The sequence below is a fragment of the Serinus canaria genome, chromosome 7, assembly GCF_022539315.1.
Source record: "Serinus canaria isolate serCan28SL12 chromosome 7, serCan2020, whole genome shotgun sequence".
NCBI lineage: Eukaryota > Metazoa > Chordata > Aves > Passeriformes > Fringillidae > Serinus > Serinus canaria.
Window position 1 is genome coordinate 5,424,157 of NC_066321.1, and position 24,504 is coordinate 5,448,660.

The following is a 24,504-nucleotide window of genomic DNA, read 5'->3' on the forward strand; positions in this document are numbered from 1 at the left end:
TCCATTGGCCACAGGGCCCCACGATTGAGCGCAAAAAATGCGATTTCGGCAGCGCAGAAAGTGCCATTTCTCACTGTTAAACACACGCAGAGCAGCGTTTGACTGTTCTCCATCCACGCAACTTTCTGGATTTAAACTCTAATACTAGTAAACGGGTAAATCCTAGCATTTTTTATTCTGATCTTTCTGTATTAAACAGGATATCAAATGGTGGCACTAAAATAACGTCGGGGCAATCCCAAGCATAAGTGCAGGCCGGGTGGAGAAAGGATCGAAGGCATCCCCAAGGAGAAGGTTGATGTAAAGCTCAACATGAGCTCTGGCAGCCCAGAAATTCTCCTGTGTCCTGGGCTGTCTCAAAAGCAGAGTGGGCAGCAGGTTGAGCAAGCGGATCCTGCCCCTTCCTCTCTGGTGACACCTCACCTGCAGGACATCAGCCCTGTGGCTCCAAGGAACAAAGGACGTGGACCTGTTGGAGCAAGTCCAGAGAAGGTCATAGACGTGCTCTGAGAACTGGAGCAGCTCAGCACTGGAGCCAGGCTGGGAGAGCTGAGGGTGTGTGGTCTGGAGAAGAGATGGCTCTGGGGACACCTGAGTCCTTTCCAGGGCCTAAAGGGGCTCCAGAGAGCTGGAAAGGGACTTGGGACAAGGGGTGGAGTTACAGGACAAGGGGGAATGGCTTCAAACTGACAGAGGGCAGAGTTAGAGATTAGGAAGAAATTCTTCCCTGTGAGAGTGGTGAGGTCCCAGCACAGTTTGATCAGAGAAGCTGTGGCTGCTCCATCCCTCGAAGTGCTCAAGCCTAGCTTGGCTTGGAGCAACCTGGGATAGTGGGAAGTGTCCCTGCATAAGGCAGGGGATGGAACAATATGAACTTTAAGGTCCCTTCCAACACTCTCTTCTGAAAGGCTACGATTCTATTAAAAAAAGCTCTTAAACTTTTTCCACAAAAAGTAACTATATTAAATTCATTATATAGTACATTGACCCAGAGACCATCACTATTTCAGTCTTCTCTGAGTCTTTGAATCTACTGCAAATGAACTCATTTGAAGTTGTTCCCTTAATAAGTGGATTATTTTGTTATAGATAAAGGATTTTGTCCAAACTCAAATGAGTGATTGTCACTTATGGCTCAATGACATCCACATGATATTTTTTACAAGCCACCTTGCAGCAGAGCTAGGAAGGGAACCAGGGGGATGTAACCAAACAGCCACAATCACTACCTGGTAAAATCATGGCTGCTCTTAAGTGCCACAAGAGGGATTGCAAAGCTGTTTCCACTGACAATGATTTTAGCAGTTGAACATCCAAGGGTTGTCAAAAATGTAGCCTGAATACAGACCTAGTAAAAAGATGAGGCTGAGAATTAAGAGGAAAGTAATCTACAAATGTCAGGCAGGGTTTGGAAACTGAAACCACTACTTGCACTTCAGCCCGGTGGCAGAGAGCTCACGTATCACATCATGGAATTACTGATGAGCAAACCCAGGCACCGCCAGACCCGGCACAGGTGTACCTGCTGTGGTGGCACTGCTTCAGCCCAGGCTGCGTGTGGTTCGTGTGCCAAACCTGGCCGGGGTCACCGTTCCACCCAGCCTCCTGCACCCAAAACTTTATTTCCCCTTTCGAGGTTGCCACTGTACACAGTTGTCACAAAAACAGAGAGACAACTGCTTCAGCCTGCTCATGGCTATCTCAACAATGGATCTGGTGAATATTTATTAAATGATGCTATTAAATGGATCTGATCCCAGTGACTTCTTTGGAGATGGGTCCTGCAGCACGCGGGGCTCCCCACAGGCTCGGACACCACTACCAGACCCCGCGGCCCTGCACAAGGAGCCCAATTAAACATGACCCTGTGCCTGTGCCCGCTCGAGCGCACAATCCCCAGGCGACAGGTGTGTGGTGTCCCCAGGGCAGGCCCTGGGACAGGTTCGGTGTCCCCGGGACACTGTGAGCGTCCCCGGGCCGCCCCACCGTGCCTGCTCACAGCCGCCAAGCAGAACCAGGTCGGGTTTGCCCACAAGCGCCGCGGCTGCCCAGCCGCCTGTGGGTGCCGGGGGCAGATACCCCCGACGGAAGAAGCTGTGACAGGAATGCCCCATAAAGCCGGGACCAGGGCACGGCCGTCGAGTCTGTTCACCTGTCTCCGCTTCCCTAGAGCGGCGGGGCCGGACGGCCCAGGGCGGCTCCCAGAGGCGCGCCCAGGCTCGGCAGGGCGGCCGCGGGCGGAGGAGGGGCCGCCGCCTCTTAAACTTGCCGTAAGGGCCGGGCTGCCCCGCCTGGGGTAGCGGGGTCCGCTCAGCGCCCGGCGGGGACGCGCCGCCTCCGGCACCGCTCCCCTCAGCCGCGGCCCGGGCGGTCCCTCCGGCACGGAGGGCTGCGGGGCCCGGCCGCGGGCTGTGAGGGGGCCCCGCCGTGCCCCGCGGGGGGAGCCGGGCAGCGCCGCCGCCTCCCGCCCGCCTCAGCCCGCCTCCCGCCCGCCATGGCCGCCCGCGGAGCCGAGCGGCGCCGAGCCGAGCGCCGCGGCAGTGCCGGGGTCTGGCCGCTGCCTGGCAGCGCCCCGTGAGCGGGGACGGCGGGCGGCGTGTCCCTGCGCTCGGTCCTGCCCCCCGTCCTCCTCCCGGAGCGGCGATGAGCGAGACCCGCGCCGGGGGAGTCGCCGCCTAGACCGGCAGCCAGGATGGTGCCCCTGCAGCCCCTGCCCCTCGTCGTGGTCCAGGGCGTCCTCCAGCTCGTAAGTCTCCATCCCCGCGGCCCCCGGACTCTCACGGGGGGCTTGGCGGACACCGGTGCCTTCCTCCAGGGAGCGCGGCGGGCGCGGTCTCCTCTGGAACCCGGTTCCCCAAAGCTGCCTCCCGCAGCCCCTAACATATTCTTGCTTTTCTCCTTTTTTTTTTTTTCTACTTTTTTCTTTTCTTTTTTTTTTTTTTTTAATTTTTTCTTATTTGATTTTAATTAGGCGGGTTTGCCTCTGTTCGCCCCGTTTGGGAATGCGGGACGCTCGCAGCCCGAGCCCAGCGCGGCCCCGGGGGCCGGGATGCGCCGGGAGCCGCCGCGGAGCTGGAAAATACCGCGGGCAGGGATGGGAGGGATGGGAGTGTTTGAGTGTGCCGAGCATCGCCGAGACTGCCCGCTCCCGGAAAGTTTTCTGCTGGCCTCAGGCGCCTTTTTTTCGCCTGCAAGACATAGCTGGGTGTGCAGGTAGAGTCGCCTGCGCTCGGGAAGCTCCCCTGTTAGTTTCGGATTGCTGCAGCGCGCCCCAGGTGTTTCCTTAATTTTTACCAGAAACTGTGGGACACGCCGGTGTTATGGTGAATATTCCTCTGCATGCGGTGGGGGAATGCAGGGACTGACGTGGCGGCAAGGTGCGATGCAGAGTGCGAGATTCGGAGCTCTGGAGGGAGGGAGGCGAAGCGAGGTGAGCGGCTGGAGACGGGCGAGGAGCTCAACTTCACCCACCCAGTGCCTCGTCCGTGGGGCGCTGATGGTACGGAACAAATGGACTGATGCTCGCGTTCGTGAGGCGCTCATCAAGAGGAAAAACGTGTTTACAAAAAAGTTTGGCCATCTTCGCTTTTATTTCGGAAAGATTGTAACTGCCCTTGCTGGTTTGGGGGGAGTTTGGTGTCACTCTCACAAATACCTCTGCTGCAAAAGTTATGCCTCCCTTCCCCAGCTGCCTTGCACGCGAAAGTTTGTCACGAAGTAGTCAAAAGGGAGTGTGTAATAAACCTTGAAGGGATTAAACACCCTCCTTAAGAACTGGAGTCTAGTGTTACAGTGTGAGGTGATTGATTAGTTTTTGAGGAAGCTTATGTCAAATTCTAATCCGGTTTTGGATTGTGCTTGTCGTGTAATGTTTTTTGCTCCAGCACTTTATCATAGCAATGAAGTAGCGAGCTGCAGCCCTGCGATAAGGCGCACATTTCTTTCACACTCCCATCCTTTTGGACAATAAAAGGCTGTTTACATTCTTCACATTCTTGCAGCCCAGTTTCCAACTAAACAACGGCGAAGGGGTGAGAGATGGGGAAAGGAGAGCAGCAAATGGATTACAAAGTTGCTGAGCAGCAGGGAACTAAATAAAAACTCCTTCCTCACACCTATAACCTCTCTCACTCACTTGCACCATCCTTTTTTCTTCCTTTATTTTATTTTATTTTTTTTTAAGAGCTACCAAAGGGATCAATTGGAACTTGTACCCTCAGGGATGGGGTTTGTTGTGCAATGTTTTATAGGTGATGTTTGAAAGTTGCTTGCTGTGAGTGTGTGAGTGAAGGCTGACTAAATGAAGCAGAGTTGCTGCCTTGAATCAAACAAAAATCAAAAATAGCCACTGCAGGTTCTCAGGTGGATGTGGCACTTAGCTCACCCAGGAGGATTCATTTTTTCTGCGTTCTTTAGATACAAACCAGCGAGGTTTTGGAGTCAATTAGTTTTATGCCTTATATAACTTAGTTTAAATAATGAAGTGAAGCAAAATGAGAATGTTTGAGGGTTTTGAAGCATTTTAGGTGTACCTTTTAACACTAACCCACTACTAAAAAGTTGTGTAAATGCATTTTGGCATGCTCTTACCAGAACATCTGGTTAAAATTACAGCTTATAATAAATTAAGAAATATTTTATATTGGTGGTAATAAATTGAATTGGAGTCCGTGCTATTCTTTGTTCTCTGGGCAGAATTTGGAGGGACTGGTGGCTTCCTGGAATCTGATTAGCAGGTTTAGAAGGGAGGCATTGGTATTACTGATTCTTGACTTTTTCTTTCCTTTTTTAACCAAAAATCAGTGTGGATAATAATAATACTACAGTGAAGGCTCAGCATTTCAGCCAAGAAAAAAAAAAATCCTGGGTTTCAGCGATGCAATACAGCAGCATTTCAGTAAGCCAGAAATGCTACCATCAAACCCTTCCTCCTGGGGCAGTCTTAATTTTTTATAAAATCAGAGATCTTAGAATGGGAAATATTTTGGCACTGCCTTTCAGTGAAGGGAGAAGTGCTTTTTATTTTAATAGACTGAACTTCAAATGCTGTCTTTCCTTTCAGATATCAAACTGTGCTGTCTACTTACCTACTTGTTAAAGATGCATAAATTAGGATGAAATCCATGTGAAACTTCACAAATCTAAGGAGATTATGGCAGAGTATCTCACTGAATTTCTGAAAGCTGTGTTAGGTGATTCTTTATATGCTGTTTCTGACGTTGCTCAGTCAGAAGTTCACGTTTTATACTTGTAAGACAGCATAGATATATTTTTGTAGCATGCTTCTAGATTATTATTTTGATTAATAGATGGAGTACCAGTATGCATGCAGCAGTTGCACATGTATATTTCCTAAAAAATTCTGCATATTTGGCTATATTAAGCAGTAAGGAAGGCTGCTGTTGAGTCAGGTTAAGGTGCTAACTTGCTCCTGTATAAATTCATTAATTTTTAAAGCCAGCTTTACCTTCTGTTGACAATATGGAGCAAAACAACAATTTGCAATGCACAGTCAGTGCATGTCTGGGCTGTTATTGATAAGAAGATGAAAAATTGCTGTGTTGTGTTATCATTAATAGGTGCTCTTGCTTTACTATTAATTTTCAGTAAGCTTTTCCAATTGTCACATAATTGCTGAATGCCCTGTTAGTTATCTCTTTGGAAGTAATGGAGTTCTACGTGTTGAGAAATAAAGTGTGTGGAGCATTAGGATAATGCAGTTTATGGAATCCCTGCTAGTGTTTTGTTAAGTCAGCTTTAAATACCTCTAAGGAGGGGGGGGGGGGCTGCTTCTACTTCCCTGCAAATATGAGTTGTCATTTTAAAGAATTCTTGTTGGAACAAAAAAAAGCTGGCACTATCCCTTTGTCCAGGCAAGGTGGAGTTTCAGACACACACCCAGTCCCAGGCACACCTGTGGTTCTGGGGGTAGCCAGGCACTGTAACTCTTGGTTTATTCTTGCCTCTCTGTGGTCTGAAATTGAGAAAGGCTCACAGCAGCATTTTCCAGTGCTTATAGTCAAAGTTGCTTCAGTATTCTATCAATAAACTCTCTTTAACATTATCATTGGGCAGAGTTGTTACTGCATTAGAAATCTACAAATCAATCATTTTACAAACCATTAAAAGCAGCTGATTTTTTTTCCCCAGCACTGTATATATAGATGAGAAATAACTAGGAAAAAAAAGACAAAGGTTGTTAATTTAAAATTTTTCTCCACCAAGTTTAGCAGTACAGCATTTGACATGAGTGAAATTCAATGACAGATTGTTTGTCTTGGAATTTCAAAGACTGAAATTAGCTATTGCTAAAGCAGCCAAAGCAGATTTTGACAATGAAACAAAAATTTTACAGAGGTGTTTTTTTTTTTAGCAAACTTGAGCTGAATGAATATTTGCTATAGCACAAGGTACTGTTTCATAAGAAGAAATATATTAAAAGCTGAGCTAAAGCTGCCTTTCCATTTAAAATATGCATATCCTGTGAGGTGTAGAAACACAGAGATCTGTTCCTTCTGGCTACTTTAATTTTGTCTCCATAGCCTTGCAAATGTGGTCCAGGTAGCATGCCCTTGCAGTGAGAATCAGAAATAGGTACCATGCAAGACTCTCAGAACCATTTCAGAAAGGTAAATGCTTCCCTCTGGTCATCTGGAAGTGCACAGATGAAATTCCACCCCCCTTAATTTCAGGGAGAACTTTGTCATAAAATGTATTGGACCCAGCCTTTCATTTGGCTTCCTTTGGTAATTTTTTCTTGATGCTGTAGGCATTATAAGCCTTGGGTAATAAAGTAATGTAGGTAACTCAAGAATTGTAGGTAATTTGGAGCTGGAGACAGATCAACAAGTGCTGGTTTCAGCAGATTGAGAATTTATTACCCTGAATAGGGAGTTGTCTTAAGGTGGATGGGGCCAAGTTTAGTTTGCATAGGAGATCCACAACTCAACCTGTCCTTACATCTTTTGTCCTAGTTCCATGAAACTGCTTCCGTGATCCTTTTCAGTTTATTTGTAGGTTGACTGGGGCACAGAAAGATTACAGATCCTGTGTAAAATCTGTACAGCAAGGCTTTGATTAATGTCCAATAGGCCACAAGATACCCCAGGCTTCCCTAGGCAAAATCCATGTCTCAAACTTCCCATCTGTAACACACAAGGAATTTTTCTGCCATTGTAAAGCACTTGGAGAGATGTCAGAGCTGTGCTGTAAGTGTAACAGACAGGGAAATGAAACGGAAAGATTGGTGAAGCCCCAGTGCTAAAATAGGATGCTCTCATCACTGCCACCTTTCTGGTTTTCCTCCTGTAAGAAGGGAAGTCAGGAATGGGACTTGAAAGGGAGCAGCAGAAACCACTCGCTGACCTGGACATTAAGAGCATCAGAGAGGTGCAACTCTGCCCAAGGTACACCAAATTCCTCTTAGACTCTTAAAATTGTTACCTTTAACCAACACTATACAAACAAAACGGTACAAGGAGAAACAAGAGCTGCTTGGGAAATTTGCACTGAGCTGCCAGCAAGTTGCTTGTGGTCCTTGGGTGAGGTGTTGACCTTTATTTGCTCCAGGTGTTGAGTAAGATGTGGTAATTCTTGGGCACTTGTGGTCAAGAGCTCCAGTAAGCAAAGGTCAGTGCTACTCTGCACTGAATGGTTTTAAGACAAAAGCTGTGATTCCATAGGTGGGTATTGCCTCTTGCTCAGAAACAGAGTGTGCTGTGCTGGTGCTCAGGGAAGCCTGTGGTTTTGTATCTTTCACGCCTACTTGTCAATGTATCAAAACCGGAGACAGAGATGAAAAAGGAAGGGTTTTTTTCGGGTTTGTGCTAAGCAGGACAGTCCATTTGCTCTGCTAATCTGTTTTCGTGTTCCTGATTTTTGCCCACTTTAACACACTGCTTCACTATACCCATTACAAGACACAAACATCAGCTGTAAAATACTTGCTAGAGCACATCTAGCAGAATTGGGCAACAGGAAGGTGGAAGTTCCCATTCACGTGGCTGTTATAAATTCATGCTGAACCTGACTTCCCAACACACCCTATTCTAAGGCAGCTTTGGCCTTTCACTTCGAATCTTAAATATGTTTATTTATTTCCCCAACCCCATTCGTCCCTCCCATTACGTTTCCATTCCTTCAGTTTCCCACTGGGTTTGTAGCTATAGTTTGTGTAGCGTGTTTAGGTACTTAAAGGATCAATCAGAGTGAAAATAAGGGGTGACCTGCTGGCAGTTTTTGCTTCCAGCAGAGCATCACTACTGTGAAGTAAGTCTGGTCTGCAGGTGAGGACTTGGAAAACATTGCTAATTCCTTTCCTGTAGGGAATCTCCTTGTGGGCTGGTGTTCTGTGCCGGCTCTAAGCTCAGTCGCACTCAACAAAGAGATTCAAGGAAACAAATTAGGTGTGGGGAGGAAATGAAGTGCTGTGAGGTTGGGTCAGCAGTGAAGACTGAGTAGTTTTGTCTTTGCAGCAGGGATTGCAGTGCTGGTGTGATGCTCTGCTCTCCCTGGAATGGCAGTGCTTACTGTAAATATAGAATTGGAACGATTGACTATAATTTAAGGTAGATTTAAAGAGCTGTAAGAGCTGTAGTTCTTGAGATAGGTTTTCTCTTTGTTCCAAATGACTGGTAGTAATAGAAGCTATTATTAGCTGGGAAGTGAAAATGAAAGAATTGGGAGAAATAAAAAAATAAAGTGAAGAATCTAATGTCTCTAAAATCAGGCTTTATGTGCATTGGGGCCAATTATGGTTATTGTATCATTACAGTACAGATTTGAGGCTACTCCAAAAGCTCTCATTCTGCTTCTCCAGATCCAGCATGTTTGGTTTATGTTTACAATCAGTTGTGAATTTCTTGACATTATAGTACTTGTTTTAGGGGATGACTAGGTATTTCTAATATCATCAATCACCAATATAAACACTACCCTAATTTCGTCTCACTTTACCCATTATCTAAGAAAATAAAACACTGTGCATAGAAGTGCTCCTATATTTGTTCTGCTATTAAGTAGATTTAAGGGGCTTTAATGGAGAAGGAGCTGGCTGTGCTTGAGGCTGACCTGGAGGAAAAAAAGTTCTGGGACTTTGCTGAGGGAGTAAGAGGTGAATATGAGAGAGAGAAAGAGGATGGATGTAAAACAGCCCTGTGGGCAGGTGGAGTGAGCCTGAGAAGTTACTGCAGGCAGAGAAGGACAGACAGACTGCCAGTAACTAGGAATATTCCCACAGTAACAGAGTTCTACTTGTGCATCAAACTCAGGTGGGTGAAATATCAGACCATGAAGTTTTCTGTCCTTTGATGGTGCCTCTCTTTTCCTTGCAAGCAGCTGCTTCTTGATTTTGTTGCTGCTAACGTGTGTTAGGAAAGTTGGAATTCCTGTTCCCAGTGGGAATTTAAGGGTCATTGGCAGTGGTTTGGTCTCAATCCTTTGGCTGTAGCTGTTGCTAGTGAGTGTGTTTCTTCACCATTGGGAGCCTAAACCCAGGCAAGGTGTTCCCAAGTTGAATTTTCTCCTTGCTCCAGGCAGTTGGGTGATTGCTAGAAGAAAACTTCTGAAATTGTATGCACATAACAGTAATTTTATAGTGTACTGTAACTGGCGTTCATGGCACTTTATAGTCAAGGTGTGTTACGTGTGTCATCATTATTTTGAGAAACTAAAGAAATAAAACAGAGCCTAGAGGCAAATTTCTTATCTCCACCTCGGTAGACCAGAAGAATATTTTGCATAACTGACTCTGTCCTTTCCTAGCCCATCTCCATACAAAGGCCAAGAGCTGCTGAATCTGATCTGAACTGGCTGATAACAAGGGCATTTTTGGAATGATGTAATTTGGATCAAGGCAGGAGTGAAGCCCAGTCTTCAGTTTCTCAAGCAAACGGTGTGCCAGGGAGAGGGCTAAAGCCTGTGTTGTTTTCCACTCATTGAACTAACAAAATGCTAATCAGCTTTGTGGAAAGATTGGCAGTAGATAATGTTACTGTGGCACCACTGTCTTATCGGGTGTGTTAGCCTGGGCTGCCCTAAATGAGGTGGTTGAAACACCTCAGTGTTTTTTGAAACCGATTCAATTTTGCCCATTGACTGCTTTCAGTTCTGTCACCATTCAAGGCAAGGAAAACACCGATGCTAAATTCCTTGTGGGGCTGGGACAAATCCTGTGCTACAGCTGCTGTTGTGTGCCAGCCTTGCTGCCTGCTGCTGCGCTGCTGTGTTGATTTCCAGACATTGAATTAATCTTCCAGGGCTGGAAACATCCATTTTTGAGTTAATTCTGAGTCAAGCTGCACTGTCTTCTATTGCTGAATGACAAATCCATCAGTCTTCTTTGCCTTCCCCTGGCATGGGTCTGCTCACTGCTGTGAAGAAGTTTCTGGCCCTCCAGGGAGCTTTTCTAAGCTGCATTCTGCTGGGAGCTGCCTGCTTGCTCCCTCTGTTTCTCTCTCCCTCTGTGCTCCATCTTCCTGAAGTTTTTTCCCATGCAGAGGATTCTCAGTTCCTCAGGGACAACCAGCAGCTTCCTTGCTCTTCCTTGCTTTCTTCTTCCTCCTGGAGATGCCCCTCCATCCAAAGTACAGCAGCCTAAGAGCAGGTAGAAAGACTGCCTTCCTTTCTACTACTCAGCTGCAAATATTTTATTTAAATATTTAAAAAATATTTTTAGAAGCATTTTATTATTTTTGCAGGAAACAAATTGTTAGAGCTACCTTTCCAGAATCTATTAATGGTCATCTGTTCACCCCTTGCTGATGGCTTCTGTCCAAGCTGTCTGGTAGCAAACCAATCCAAAGGTTTATCAGCTTCGGGCCCTAGGTTGTATGACGTATTTCCAGAGTGATTCCATTTTAAATTGTCCATTTTTTAACTCATTTGTCACTGTTCCAAGTCTGAGTGGATATCCACTTCTAAAGCACATGACTGGGATATGATGTGAGGATTGGTTTTTAAGGAGCAAGTTTTACAGAACTGTAGATGTTGTAAATTCTGCCCTAAAAAGCATCTGTTTCTAAAAAGCATATTTTTCCCCTCTGTGTAGGGACACCCTCTACCTGTGAAGGTCTTATTTTGGCAGTGAGCTGTGTTGTGTAAAACTTAGATCCAGACCAAGAGACGCAACCAACTGTGTTCCTTCCACATTACCATCCTGGGGCACAGAAGGTTTTTAGTTTCTCTGTGCTTTCTCTCCTTCCCCCTAGAGCCCATAATCCCAGATTTTTAATTTTTTTTTTTACATCAGTTTTGGTGAAATCACAGTTAATGCCTTTCCTTAAAGTTCTTAAAGAGTGGGAAAGCCATTCTCATCTATCTCACTCTTCAAGTCTTTTCTTATTTTTCTTCTGAAAATTCAGTATCCAGTTTCTGGCACCAAGCTAAGGTAGCTTAAAATAATGCCAACATGTTGAGTGTCTGACAGGGGAATAAATGCATTGTTGAGCTAGGACCTATTTGATTTAAATTAAATAAAATGCCTCTAAATGTAAGGATGAAGAAACGTGACATACCTCGTACTCAGATCCATTTTATGGTGTTCACCCCATAATCCTTTTATTCAGACATGTGTGACCTATGTGTTATCAGCAATGGGCAGCCTAATGCTGCAGTACCCAGGGAATTTAAACTCCATATTTTATTCAACAAAACCTTTTTGTGGATATTGGATGAGATCTCTTACTCTGCTTGCTTAGACTGAGGGCTCAGTGTTGCTGTTTTTAATACTTGATGTTGAACAGTGGAGGAAAGAAGGAATTGAAAATAGCAAAATTTGTATTTATGGTGGCTAAGAACACCATTCTGCAAAAATTTGCCTTCTGGTGAGCTTGCAATATTATTTCAATGAACAGCACAGTTATATTTTTTGTGGAATAATAAGCTTAATATGGGAACAAATAAATATAATGGCCATTGTATCTTTCTTGTGTTTTGATGGATTGGATTATCTTGTCCATCCAGAGTAACTATTAGATTTATTTTTAATTTTTTTAATAACGCCAGTAACTGTGAGGGAGATGGAACTTTGTTCTGTTCAGATGTTTAAACTGTAGCCCTGAAAATACAACTCAGTAGCCATTGACTGACTTGTCCTACACCAGTGAAATCCTTTTATGTTTTCAGGGAATATTGAGATAAACTCAGTCTGTGACCAGTTATTAATAAAGCCTGCCCAACATGTGCCCTAGGTCCCCATTCCTGTCTCATCCACTACAATTATCTAACAGAAATTTAATTATCCTTGAGATCATCAGCTCTGTGCAGCTGAAGTGCACAGAATGATTGAACAGTTCTTTCAGTGGTGGGCAAGAGCATCACAGGAAGCTTGTTTTTTGTAGGAAATGGGCTAAAACTGTATTTGAAACAGAAACAAGTTTGAAAGCCAAAACACACCTGTATGGCAATCAGAAATTCACCAGGATTTCCTGGGTAGCCACGTTTTGGTGTTTTGGACAGACATGCAGAGGCTGCAAAAGAGCTTTTAATTTTGTCTTTAATGGAAGCATGTGCTGTTGTATAATTTGTTTGGTTCTGACTCCTCAAAATACTCACCTGGAAAAGGACTAGTGATCAATTTTAGTGAGGCAAGAAAACCTACCTAAATTCAGTTGGTTTGGTTGGGTTATTTTCTTTGTTTCTTCAGTTTGAGAATAACACCTTGACTAAATGTGTTCAGGAGTTTTCTACACACACTTCTGGAAAATTCAGTCATTAAAAGATAATGCAGAGGTTATCGATATCATGGCTTTGAATTAAACACCTGCAGGTTGTGTATGGTACCTGAGAATGAGATTCAGCCAGAAGGAAAGATCCAGAACAGGGATGGCAGGGATGCCTGCTTCCACTTGCAGTAGCAGACTTTTTAAAAGGATCTGGGTGACTTAAAGTGGAGCAGCTTTTAATGACTGATGAACAAATAGGCACTATCTCCATTCTCTCTGTACAAATAAGCCAGTGCTTATCCCCTGGTTAGGATGGCAGAAGGGAAAATGAGCTTGGATCTGTCAAGACAGTATCAAATTTATCAGGGGAGACAGTATTCTGCAGCAGGGTGCTCAGTCCCTACCCTCCACAGGACTGAAACCTGTTTGGGTCTACCTTGAAGAGACACAATAGGCACAAATATGTTCATTTATTTTGGTGCAAGGTGGAATATGTACAAATTCAGTGAGAGCAGAAAAGTGGCTTTTCCTGCACCTACCTGAGGATGTTCTTGCTCCTGCAAAGAGACACTAGAAAATAAAATGTGGTAGGAGCATCACTGCAAGCATTTTTTTCCTGTTTTTGCAACCTAAGTCAAAGGTGTGTGAAAATCACATCCTGGATTGGATCCTTCAACAGAAATCAAGGAAGGAACGCTTGGGTTGTGTCCTGGGAGAGCCCATCCAGGGATTAGCAAGCTTGGGTGCTTGGTGAGGTGTGCTCTTAAACTAAGGGGAATTTGCAGCCTTAAAATGTAAGGACCACTTGGGTCATGTGTCCTACTGTGGGATTTAAGAGATTATAGATTTAGGCACTAGTCATGAAACTGGGGAGGAACTGCATTTGCTGTCTGTCAAACTCTCCATGCTTTTGTCATTTTCCTTGTCAGATGGATACCTGGAAAACTACCCGATGCCTTCCTGTGATGTAGGATTGCTGATGCTAAACACTTCATAGTATTCTTCCTTAGTGTTTTTTCAGAAGGTCCCATGATAATCCCTAGCTGATGGTATCATATGGTTTAGTTTTTCCTAATACTGTGCACAAAGTTTTCTTAATTCCTTCCCTTTATGCTTAACCATCTTCTTTTCTGTCACTCTTGAGACACTTTGTTCAGACTGCATTACTTGCCTGTTCCTGGGCACCTTTTCCTCAAAGATCTGCAACATTAGCACTGTGAGTCACAGCAAGTTTTACCTCTTTATTGATCTTCTGATTCAGGGTGTTTGGAGTAATTTACGTTTTTATTTTTTTTCCTTGCCTCTTCATGTTGGTTTTCACAAAACATCTAACTGGAAAGATATGTGCTGACCCAATTTGCTTAGACAGTATCTTTAAACCCTGACAGAGAGGAAGATTGGAGAATATGGCAATTTCTCAGATTTAGAAAATGGGCTAGATTCAGGAGGAAGACATTATATTCTGAATAATTCTCTTGTCTCTTGGAATATTTTTGCTACATCAAATTTTGATGCTTTCACTGCCTTTTTTTTTTTTTTTTTTTTAAATAATGGGCATGTGGTGTAGACAAGTTGGGTTTTTCCTGAACATCTGCAGCCAGCCCATGAGGATGGGACACTGTGTGTGCTCTGTGGATATTCTGAAGATGTGAACTACGTGACTGTGTTAGAACCATGCATGAGCTCACAGGCACAGCTACAAAAAGGAGAGTGAATACAGCTGGGAGGATTTGGTCAGCTCAGAGCTCAGGGAGAACATTCTTGTATCTACCAGAAACATTACCAGTCTCTCCAATGAAGTTTTTCTATTGCAAGCTCTTCAGGGGTGTCAGTGCTCTGGGTAAAACTGATAGTGCCTGAAAAGAAAAATACCAGCAGGAAATACAGATTAACAGATTGTACACCTGACTGTTTTGCTCAGTCCTTAATTTCCTATTAAAGAAATATCCCATGCATTCCCAAGGGACACATTTCTTTGCAAGCAACCCTTGTAGCTGGCAGTGTGTAAGAAAAGCTTCTATTGAAAGAGGCTGTTAAAGGATCACATGTTCTGTTGATGTAAACCTGATATTGCTTCAAATTTCCTATTACTGAAAGAAATACATTTAGAGTAGTCTGTAAAATAGTCCTTTTGCCTGGAACCACCACCTTTTCTCATACAAGTCATCATCTTTAATAGATAAGCTTTCCATTAAGAGCTAGAGAAGGTGCTAGTTTTTCTTTCAGCAGTTAGAAATAAGAACAATGAATGTGTGGGGGAAATGCATCAATTTGGTTAGGAACATCAAAGTGTGTTCCTATCTGAAATATAGACAAATCAGTTCAGAGAAGGCTGCAAGTGTAGAATTATTGACACTGGAGGATAAGATACAGAATAACCTTCCAGGGCTGTACTTTGTCAATTTTAAGTAGTGTTTGCAAGGTGAATAGTTTAACACTCTCATCCCCCCCTCAGCAAAATATTAATAGTAGATTGCATCACAACTTTTCCTAAAAGTTTTTTGCCCTTTATAAATTACACTGCTGTAAAAGTATATTAATGTTCTATATATCTATTAATCTTCTGTAAGATAAAATGAATAAATCCAAGTGATTGATGTAACTCATAAAAGCCCATAATTGTATCTTCCTTTCTGCTCTGGTTGCTAATTTCATGATGTGGTCTCAATTCTGGGGCCAACTGGTTGAGCCCTCTCTGTGGTGTGTCAGAATCCTGAAAGTAGTGGGGTCTGCAGGTGGTACAGCCAAAGAAGGGTGAAAAATTAAGCCACGAGATCACAGGGTTAAAATCACTTTTATAATCTCCTTAAATATAAATACAAATCTCATAAATTAATATTTGAGATTAAATTCTTCTTTCACATGGTGCTAAGTGTATGTCTGCTCTGTGATATTTTGAAACCTACCACGCCAAAAAAAAAAAAATCTTGTTTTATTCAAAATGCCTTTGAGCATTCAAGAAATGCACTGTCTTCCTGAGAGCTCAAATAGGAAACAGTCGTGGATGTACTGCCTAGCAAGGAAGAACAGCTCATCCTGTGACATATTCTGTATGTGTGTGTAAGACAACATCCTGGGAAGTTAGCAGGTGAATTCTGTCCTTTAAGTTTTACAACACAACTTGTACATTAGAAACAAATGGAAATAATTGCTGAATTCAATTAAATGTTGGCAATCTAAGCCTAGAACTTATATAATCACCTTTGGTCCAACATCAACAGCTGTCAACAGTATATTTTGAAAATAACTTTTTAATGAAATCTGAAGCAAACAAGATTGTTTAAATCATCTTTGGGAAGATTAGTTTCTAGGGGGAGTTATTCTGTTATACTGTGATTTCCAGTAACCACATCAAATCTCTTCAGTGGGGATAGTGATTATGGACAGAGTGATTCCAAGTCCATCTGTGAATTCAGGCTGCAGTCTTACAGGAGAACAAGACCCCCCCCTTTGCTCCTGATGTCTGCTCAGAGTGTGCCTCATTAACCACTGCCTTCTGAGCTTCACTCCAGCTGTTTTTCACTCAGTTGTCCCCTCATCAAGGCAGCAACATCCCAACTTAGAGGAAGAAGTGCTTGGGAGGCTGTGTCAAAAACCTGGACAAAGTAGGGGACATTCCTCTGCTCTCCTTATCCACAGATCTGGTTTTTTGATAAATATTTGGCAACTAGTTTAGTCAGTCATGGTAAATTTAGTAAATCCATGGTAAATCTACTCTGCCTCTTCCCAGCCATCATCTTGCCCTTCCTTAGCGTGTCAGACTTTAGAAAGGATGTGATCCATGATTTCCCAGGGGGCTGAAGAGACTCTGAGCAGCTGGTCATCTCCCAGACTGTTTTTAGCCTTTTTGAAAACAGTTGCTGTATTTGGGGTCTTTACTGGTTGTCAGGGCCCTCTCCCAGTCTTCAAAATCTTTCAAATCTGGTAGTGAAAAGCCTCACAATAACATCAGCTGGCTCTTTCAGCACTCTTGAATGACACCCACCCTCTGGACCATGTTTGGGTTCAGATTGCTCAGGGGACCCCAATTCCCTGCCCTCTCTGACTGATACTAGGGATTGTGTAGGGAATAGAATAAAACTTCAGAGGACTTGAACTAGTTGTTCAAGAGCCAAATGGATTCCTTGGAGTTCAGTACGATATCACTGAGACAGGCACCGTTGGCTTTGTCTAGTGATGCATGCTAAATGATCATCAAGCCAAAATTTAAATAATCATCTGCAAAGGAATAGTTTTTATTCACAATTTGTCTCTAATTTAGCTAGAAGGGCATGGATGGTTCACTTCAGGTCTCTTAAAGAGATCTAAGCTTTACTTAGGGAGCAGGTCTTGAGTTTGGTCTTCCAATATCAACAGAGAATTACCCCACAGAGGCAGAAAGAAGTGTTCCTTGTGGACAAGGATGCCAGGGTGGGGCAGAAATGGGCACCTACTTGGTGACTGGAGCAGTCCTGTAAGAGCTGCTTCATTCTCCACCTTTCTCTACAGTTTGAAGATGTTCTACGTTAGCATTGCATGACATTCAGCAAACATTTGGACAGCATTAGTGGGGGTTAGCCCCTTTTTTTTTTCTGATTGAAAACTCAAGAATGGTTTTCTTAAAATGCTGGTAATTAAATTCTTTGCTGTGTTACATTTTAGCAATGCCTACCGATACAAAAATAATACACGCTTAAGGCAGGCATGGGAAGAAGATGTGTAATTCTTTGTAAATCTCATTCTTCTGAATTCAGTCAGAGTTTTATGGAGAACAAGCACAGAGGTAAAACTCCAGCCTGTTCTTTGACTCAGATTAACAACTTTTGCTCCTGCAAAAATGATTCACATTTTTAATGTTAGTTTGTGTCCTACACTTCGAGGGCTTGTAGAAAAATAATTTGAGAAATTCTAGATAGGCAAATGAACCTCAAAGCAGTTATAACACCTGAAAAATTTATCAAATGTAGGGATCTTTTTCAGCTATGGAAAGAAATTATCATTAACCACAGTTGAGTACTTGCAGTTTTCTGCCATACAGGAACTTCATTCTCCCCTCAGTCTGTGAGCTGATGTAGTGACAAGCTGCAGAGAGATGACAGATTTCGCTAAGGATTTGTAGTCTGAACACCTGTGCAGTGTCATGCATTTAAAAATAGAATGTGACAGCAAAACACATCAAGCTTCTAATGTCCAAATGGAAACCATGGTTTTTTTTCTTCAGCTTTTATCCAGAGAAATCACTTTCAATCATCACTAGCCAAGTGAAAATACAAAGCAAGGCTGTTTTGTTGTGGTCCAAAATAAACAGGAACAAGTCAGAAAATATTCAGTAATGCCCATTTCTTTCTCCTCTCTGCTGTTGTGCATCTCTGAAGGTGCAGGTTATTAATGGTCCAGAGCAATTTTTTCAGGAAACCCTCAGAGGTGGGTTAGGAGAGAGCTGCCAACCAAAGCTGCTCTTCGTACCTTGGCTTCTGCAAGAGTCACTCAACCCTCCAATGAATGCATCAATAAAAAACAACCAACCCAGGTTTTTTGTTTCCTATAATCTTCTCTCTGGGAGAAAAAGAAGCATTAACCAAGGGCAAAAAGATAAAAAGAGGCTTGCTTGATTGCAGGGTTAGATGTGTGCATTCTGCACTCCTCTGGAGCCTGCGTCACTGGCAGTTGGAAGGGAACATCTCTGCTGCCCATCTCCCTCAACAGTATCCTTGAAACATTAATCAAATCGAAAGCACATAATCTTTTCTCTCTTTTTCTTACAGAGGGAATGAGGCTTCCCAGTCTGCCAGAGCCTCTGAGCCCTCCGCCAGGCTGCTCTGCTCTGCTCTAAGGTTGAACATAATTCCTGGGCAGCACCATGGTGCTGCCCAGGAACCCAGTCCATCCCATTTTTCCCATTACGTGGTGCTAACCTTTCAGCAAGTGCTCTTTCTTCGGCTCTTTCTTTGTTTTCAGAGATCAGATGTTTTTTCTTCATATTGAGTATAATAATTTTGAGAAGTGGTTTTGGCCTGTTTTCTATTGCAATCCTATTAGCTGTGTTTAGAGGGACATTTATTCCGTGTTTTGGGACAAGATTTTTGTGTGATTGTGTGACAGGGAATTAAAGAGGGTCCAGATTTAGCTCTTCTGTGCTCTCATTTATAGATGAGAAAGACAGAAACCTACTTTAAACTCAGACAAGAATTAGCATTTTGTATGACAAAAGCTATCACACATGAATGGGTTGCTTCTTAAAATCAACAAAATAAATTAGACTCCCTGTTTAGGAGCATCTGGCACCCTTAGAACCCAGTTCATATAATGATGTCTCTGTTTGTTAAAAAGAATTATGTAACAATGTGGTTGATTTATTTCAAGATGATTGGCTTAGCAACTTAATTGGACTATGCAGTATATCAGAGCACACACAAAAAATAATTTAATTGGCTCATTTGTCTGTGGATGACTGCAAGCACTGCGCATCAGGCTCAGCTCCTTTAGAGGTGAGGAGCTGTTTGATCCTGTGAGGAACCAACCATTGTCAGCTCCCTCGGAAACCATGCTCACAGCCAGGGAACAGCAGCACCACACTGGTGTTCAGATGTTGTGAAAACTCACAGAAATCTTCCTTGTAAGTCAAGGAGTGCTCCATGACTCCTGGCAGGCTTGGGAACCTTCCTGAAGAAACAGCAAGGCAAAAATGTGTCTTGAAGACTAAAACTTGTTTTTCCCTCTGTAGCCTCTCTTTTCCCTTAATCTGATATTCCACCTTCCAGCTCCCAGATACTATTAACATCCCAGAAAATCAGCATGCTGGATCCAGGTTTTAGATTCATCCTGGTGCAAAGTTTTAGGTCCTCCATTTGCAGGATGGCTACTCATACATGAAAAACAGGCATTTGCAACACCATTGGACTCCGTGAGGTCACCACCTCCCACCTGAGACAGAAAAGTACAATATTATTATCATCATTATCGTTATGGTTATTTTTGTTATAAGAATACAAATAAACCTCCTAGTAACATAATAGTAACATTTATTCTAGTGTGTTCAAATTACCTAATATCCAAGTAGTATTTTCAGAATAGCACTTGACAGTGGTTCAAATAACTTTCAAGATCTCTCCATTTTATTTCAGTTCCAGATGCAGCCAAGAGATTACTGACTTGTGGGAAAATTCCTCTTAAGTGTTTATTAAGTTGTTTCTGTACTCTAATTTTACACCAATTTAAATAAAATTAGAGGTGTGGATGTTGATTTCTCTTGTGTTGTTACGTTAAAATACTCTGTGTCCCACGTGATTTCCTTTTTCCATTTTTATAATTGAACAGCAAATTCCCCCCTTCTCTCCCACCCCACAAAGCACACAAAAAACAAGAAAAAACCTAAATTAAAATCAGAATAAGGATTTTACTTAAAACATAAAAGAAGAAATAGGGCTGAAATTCTTTACTTATTGCACCCTGTAGTTTCTAGATACAGCTGCACATCTGGTTTGCGAGATAATGTGCTGTTTAGAGACCATGGTAGAACACAGAAAATTGGAAATGAGTTTCAAGTCTTAACACTACATTTCTTCACTGCTGGGAGCAAGTAAGGCCCTGCTTTTCACTCTTTTTGTAGGTTGTGTGATTTGATTCCCTCTGGTTTTTTGCTCTGTAAATATTATATGCATGAAGGAAATCAGGAAAGGAGTCATTTTGTAAAAATTATTTTATGCAGAACAGCTGAGAAGAGTTTTTATCAATACTCAGACTATATACCAAAGTTTAGTTGTGATATTAGCCACAGGATAAAAAATATAAGAAATGCTTAGTTGAGGACATGGGTGGAGGAATAAAAACAGCATGTGTATCTTGTTCATTCACTCACCACATAATATAAATCATTAGAGCCAAAGGCAAAGGGGGTTTGCCATTCTCTGCAGCAGAGGATTTTCTCTCAGGACTGGCTGGTGCTCCTATTCATTTTTGCCACACCTCTCAGTTATTTGCATGTTCCTAGCCTGTAGCTATCAGACAGAAGTTAAACCTGCAGCTAACGTGCTTCCCTGTTACCTCCTACTGAAACTTGTGGCTGTCTGCATGGGTCTGACTTCTGGTAAGGAGTATTTTCCTTGTACAGTCATGCAAAATGCAAGACTATTTTACAAAAATATGAGCCAGGTGTAGTGCATTAACTTTGGACTCACTGTACAGGAAACCAAGTACATCTCTAAATGCAGAACATCAGACCTGATCTGACCTTTTAGTACTTCCACATACTGGTAGGAGCATCACAGCCTGGCTGCAGGGTAGGGAAGCAGCATCCCAAAGCAGAGAGAGGAGCAAATTGGGGGCATTGGACCCTTCCTCTCCCTCCAGCCTGTTTATACCATATAGTGACTGTGGAGATGGAGAAAAGCAGCCAAGTGAAGCATGTTGTTGGCTCTCCAGAGAAGATATCACCTCCCAAGTATTGAGCAGCAATGAACTGCACATCAGAAGTGTTTGGACATTTTGATCCGTATTCAGCTGTCAGGATTTTTGCAGAATTTTGAGCAAAGATGAACCAGAGCTTATCTTCTAAGACATAAAACTAATCTGCACTAATGAGGTGTTGCACTTTGCTGGCTGGACAGAGATCTGCTGAGATCCTTCTTTTCTGGAGCATGATATGGAAATACTAACTCTGTTCAGTGAAGTAGCATAATCAAGCTCCTTGTTCCCTGAAGGTGGGTGATAACAATCCTTGTTTCTCACTGAGTGTGGCCATCCTGCTCCCCTCCATGCATGGCTTATGGATAGGAGAAGCTGCTGTGCCTCAAACAGGAGCTGGAAGATTCCCAGCCTCAAACCCAGCTAAGAAGAATGGGGAAACCAGATTTATTTACCAATTTCTGAGCCAAAATCTGTAGCAGACTACCTTGCATGTACTCTGGTGATGGTTGTGACTGGTCTGGATTAGGTTTGTACCAGTGGATGATCCAGGCACACAGGGAAGTGGCACAGGGCTGTGCTCCATTTTTCCTTATCCCTACAGCATCACAGGAAGCTAGGACAGGCAAACAAGCCCTTCCTGAAATGGTTCATCACAAGAACTGGCACTCCTGTAGGTACCAGAAGCTGCAATGTAATTTGATGTAACAAGTTTATTGGCCTGATCATGGAGACTCAGAGACTTATAAAATCACATTTTTATTACTGATTCAGTCACGCACATACATATTTATAGCTTTGTAATTGATCACATAGGGCAACACATTAAATTTTAATACAGGGAATTACTTCCTGTCCCAGTAGAACCACCTTTTGTATCCACAGGAGACAGTTCAAAACATTTACAGCGGAGTCGCTTTTATGTCTGTCATACACTTATTACCAGCTTTGGTCTAGGCAGTTACATTTAGATTTATTTCCTTCTTTGATCTCCACAATCTGTGGGAAAACATGAATTAGGAGCAAGAAGGACTGCGTGACTTTTGAAGCCTGGCATCACTTACACATCACCAGTTCTTGTAGCCTCTCTTTATCAGTTCACATCTCACATCTCTTGTTGTAAAAACCTGCTCTTCCTAACCCATGAATGTTTGGGGTTTGAAATTACTCAGGGCACTTGTTAACACTAACGTTCAAACCTATTCGTGACCTGTGCTTAGGTTTCTTATACAAACTCAGAATTTAATGAAAAACACCTCACTTTGTCCTGTTTAGTCAGTGTGTGCATTAAGTAGTGACTATAAGTCTTTTCAGCAATTTTGGGTCCTTATGAACTGGTTTATTCAACTTCTTAAATGGTAGTGAGAACTGACTACTGCAAATTGGTAATTTTCAGAGTAAGTCTTAAATTAGCAAAGTCTGTTTTGGAAGCAGATTCATCATTTGCCAGGGAGGTCAAGACTGTGGTCAGCTGAAAAAAAGAATAACCCCAAAAGAAATCTGAAAACAGAAGTGATTAAGGAACACTTTGGTTTTGTCACCCTTCATGATCAAGTTCTGGAGCAGGGAAAAGTCAAGAGTTGCTAGGGCAATGGGGACAGGAGCATCCATAGAACCTTCCTGGCTGAAGGTGTCCCTGCCCATGGCTGGGGGTTGGTACAAGATGATTTTTAAGGTCCCTTCCAATCCAAACCTTTCTGTGATTCTATGATTATCTGAACTTTGATGAGAGGAAAAAAAGTCTGCTGTAAGTGAAGACAGACAAGCCAACAGAGCTGAGATTTCTCACTGAGGGGTTATCTAAACTGACTTTGGGTTCAGGCCTTTGGGGGCTTTGCAGGTTTGAGGTCCAGCTAGCTGGATCCACTAATCCACTGGTATTTGCATTATTTGTGCTAGCACAGGAAAGATTATTTTCAGGTTATGCTTCTATACAGCCTTTCCTGTAAAACAGCACTGGTGAGCCTCTGAAGAGAACACTTCCCCCTGCCCTGTTGCTAGGATTGTACATTTTCTGGGCTATATGTTTCAGACATGTGTGCCTTAAAAAGCCACATGCTAAAGTGCCATTCCCCTCACCCCCAGCTCCCCTGGATGATTTATCTGCTGTCAGGGCTTGTTTCACCAACTGCAAGCACCCTGCTAGTACAGTTCTTTTACACAACCTGGAAATGTTATTCTTTATATGCCAATTGGAATACATCAAAAGCATAGTGAAATGAGACCAAATTAACACTTGGGGTTATGTGCACTGTAACTCGCAGTAAAAGAAAGATTGGAAGATGTAAAGATGTGTTGAATGTGCTCCCTTCTTGTTTGATACAGATGTGGAGCAAATAGGTTTGAAATTATATTTTTGCATGCAAATTACAGCAATTTGTATTAACTCCTATTGTGCTAGAATGTAACATTTTCATCTGATCTAAGCCTTTCTGTCTTCAGATCCTCTTTCTGTTCTTACAGTGCATTTACAATGATCTTAGATATTAATTATCTTGGTAAATTCTTGCAAGGGAACAAACCAGGCACATGTTGTGACATTCTTCCAGGGAATCTAGGTGTCAAACTCATCTCCCTTTGTTAAACACAATTCATGGATTTATTATATCAGGGCAGATGACTGACCAACTTCTAATTAAGCCCTGTTAAAACTTACATGGTGACTGGATTTCAAATTTGAACCTTGTCATTTTCAAAACATCTTAAACCTGTCATTTTGTTTTTTCCCGAAAAGGAATTTTGATTTTCCTATTCTTGGGGACATAAAAAATGCCTGAATAAATTAAAAGAGTTTAAAATTGGGTTTCAATAGTACCTCACAGTGTGAAGCCACTGTTAGTACACCATTATGAAGAACACAATGACTGCAGACGTGGCTGGCTCATGCCAGGCAAAAGCTAATATTGTTTCACCTTAAAACTTAATAATCAGGCAGCCTCAGTCAATGATTTTCTCTTCTTTAGGAGAGTAATTCATTTAGGAAAGCAGCATGCATGCGTGTGTGTAGGCAGCAATGAAATACCTCCAAGTGCCCCAGTGTGCTAACTCAAGCTAAGTGCTTTGAAAAGGAAAAAGAATTTTAATTTAATTTAGAAAACTTCTGTGGCCTTCCACACATTGAGCAGGCAGGGCACAAGCTGTGAGCAGGCATGGGGACAGGCAGCTCCAGCACAGCCCTAGCTTCCATACTGGCTGCATGGGGGAGGAGGACAACCCTCAGCCTGGCCTTCATCCCAAACCCGTGCTGTCATCTGGAGCACATGGGAAAGGCAGTGACAAAGGGCTTGCCCAGCCAGGGACAGGTTTTGGTGCAGTCCTGAGGTGGTGCTCACCACCAGGCTTTTCCTGGGCCTCCACCTTACTGAAAGGATCTCAGTGGAGGAGCTTCTCCCCAGTGTGTGACCCTGACATCCCCAGGCTGCATTTCCACAGGAGCCTCTGCCCATGGTTTGCCCTGCTG

General features: G+C 43.0%; 1 protein-coding gene across 1 annotated transcript in view; it reads left to right on the plus strand.

Annotated features, from left to right (window-relative positions):
• The first annotated feature begins 2,603 nt into the window (after positions 1 to 2,603).
• NXPH2 (neurexophilin 2) overlaps positions 2,604 to 24,504 on the plus strand; it is a 35,016-nt gene continuing 13,115 nt past the window's right edge. The window contains exon 1 of the mRNA XM_050977099.1: positions 2,604 to 2,746. Coding sequence (XP_050833056.1) covers positions 2,693 to 2,746 — 54 coding nt within the window. The 5' untranslated portion in view covers positions 2,604 to 2,692. The remainder of the gene's footprint in view (positions 2,747 to 24,504) is intronic.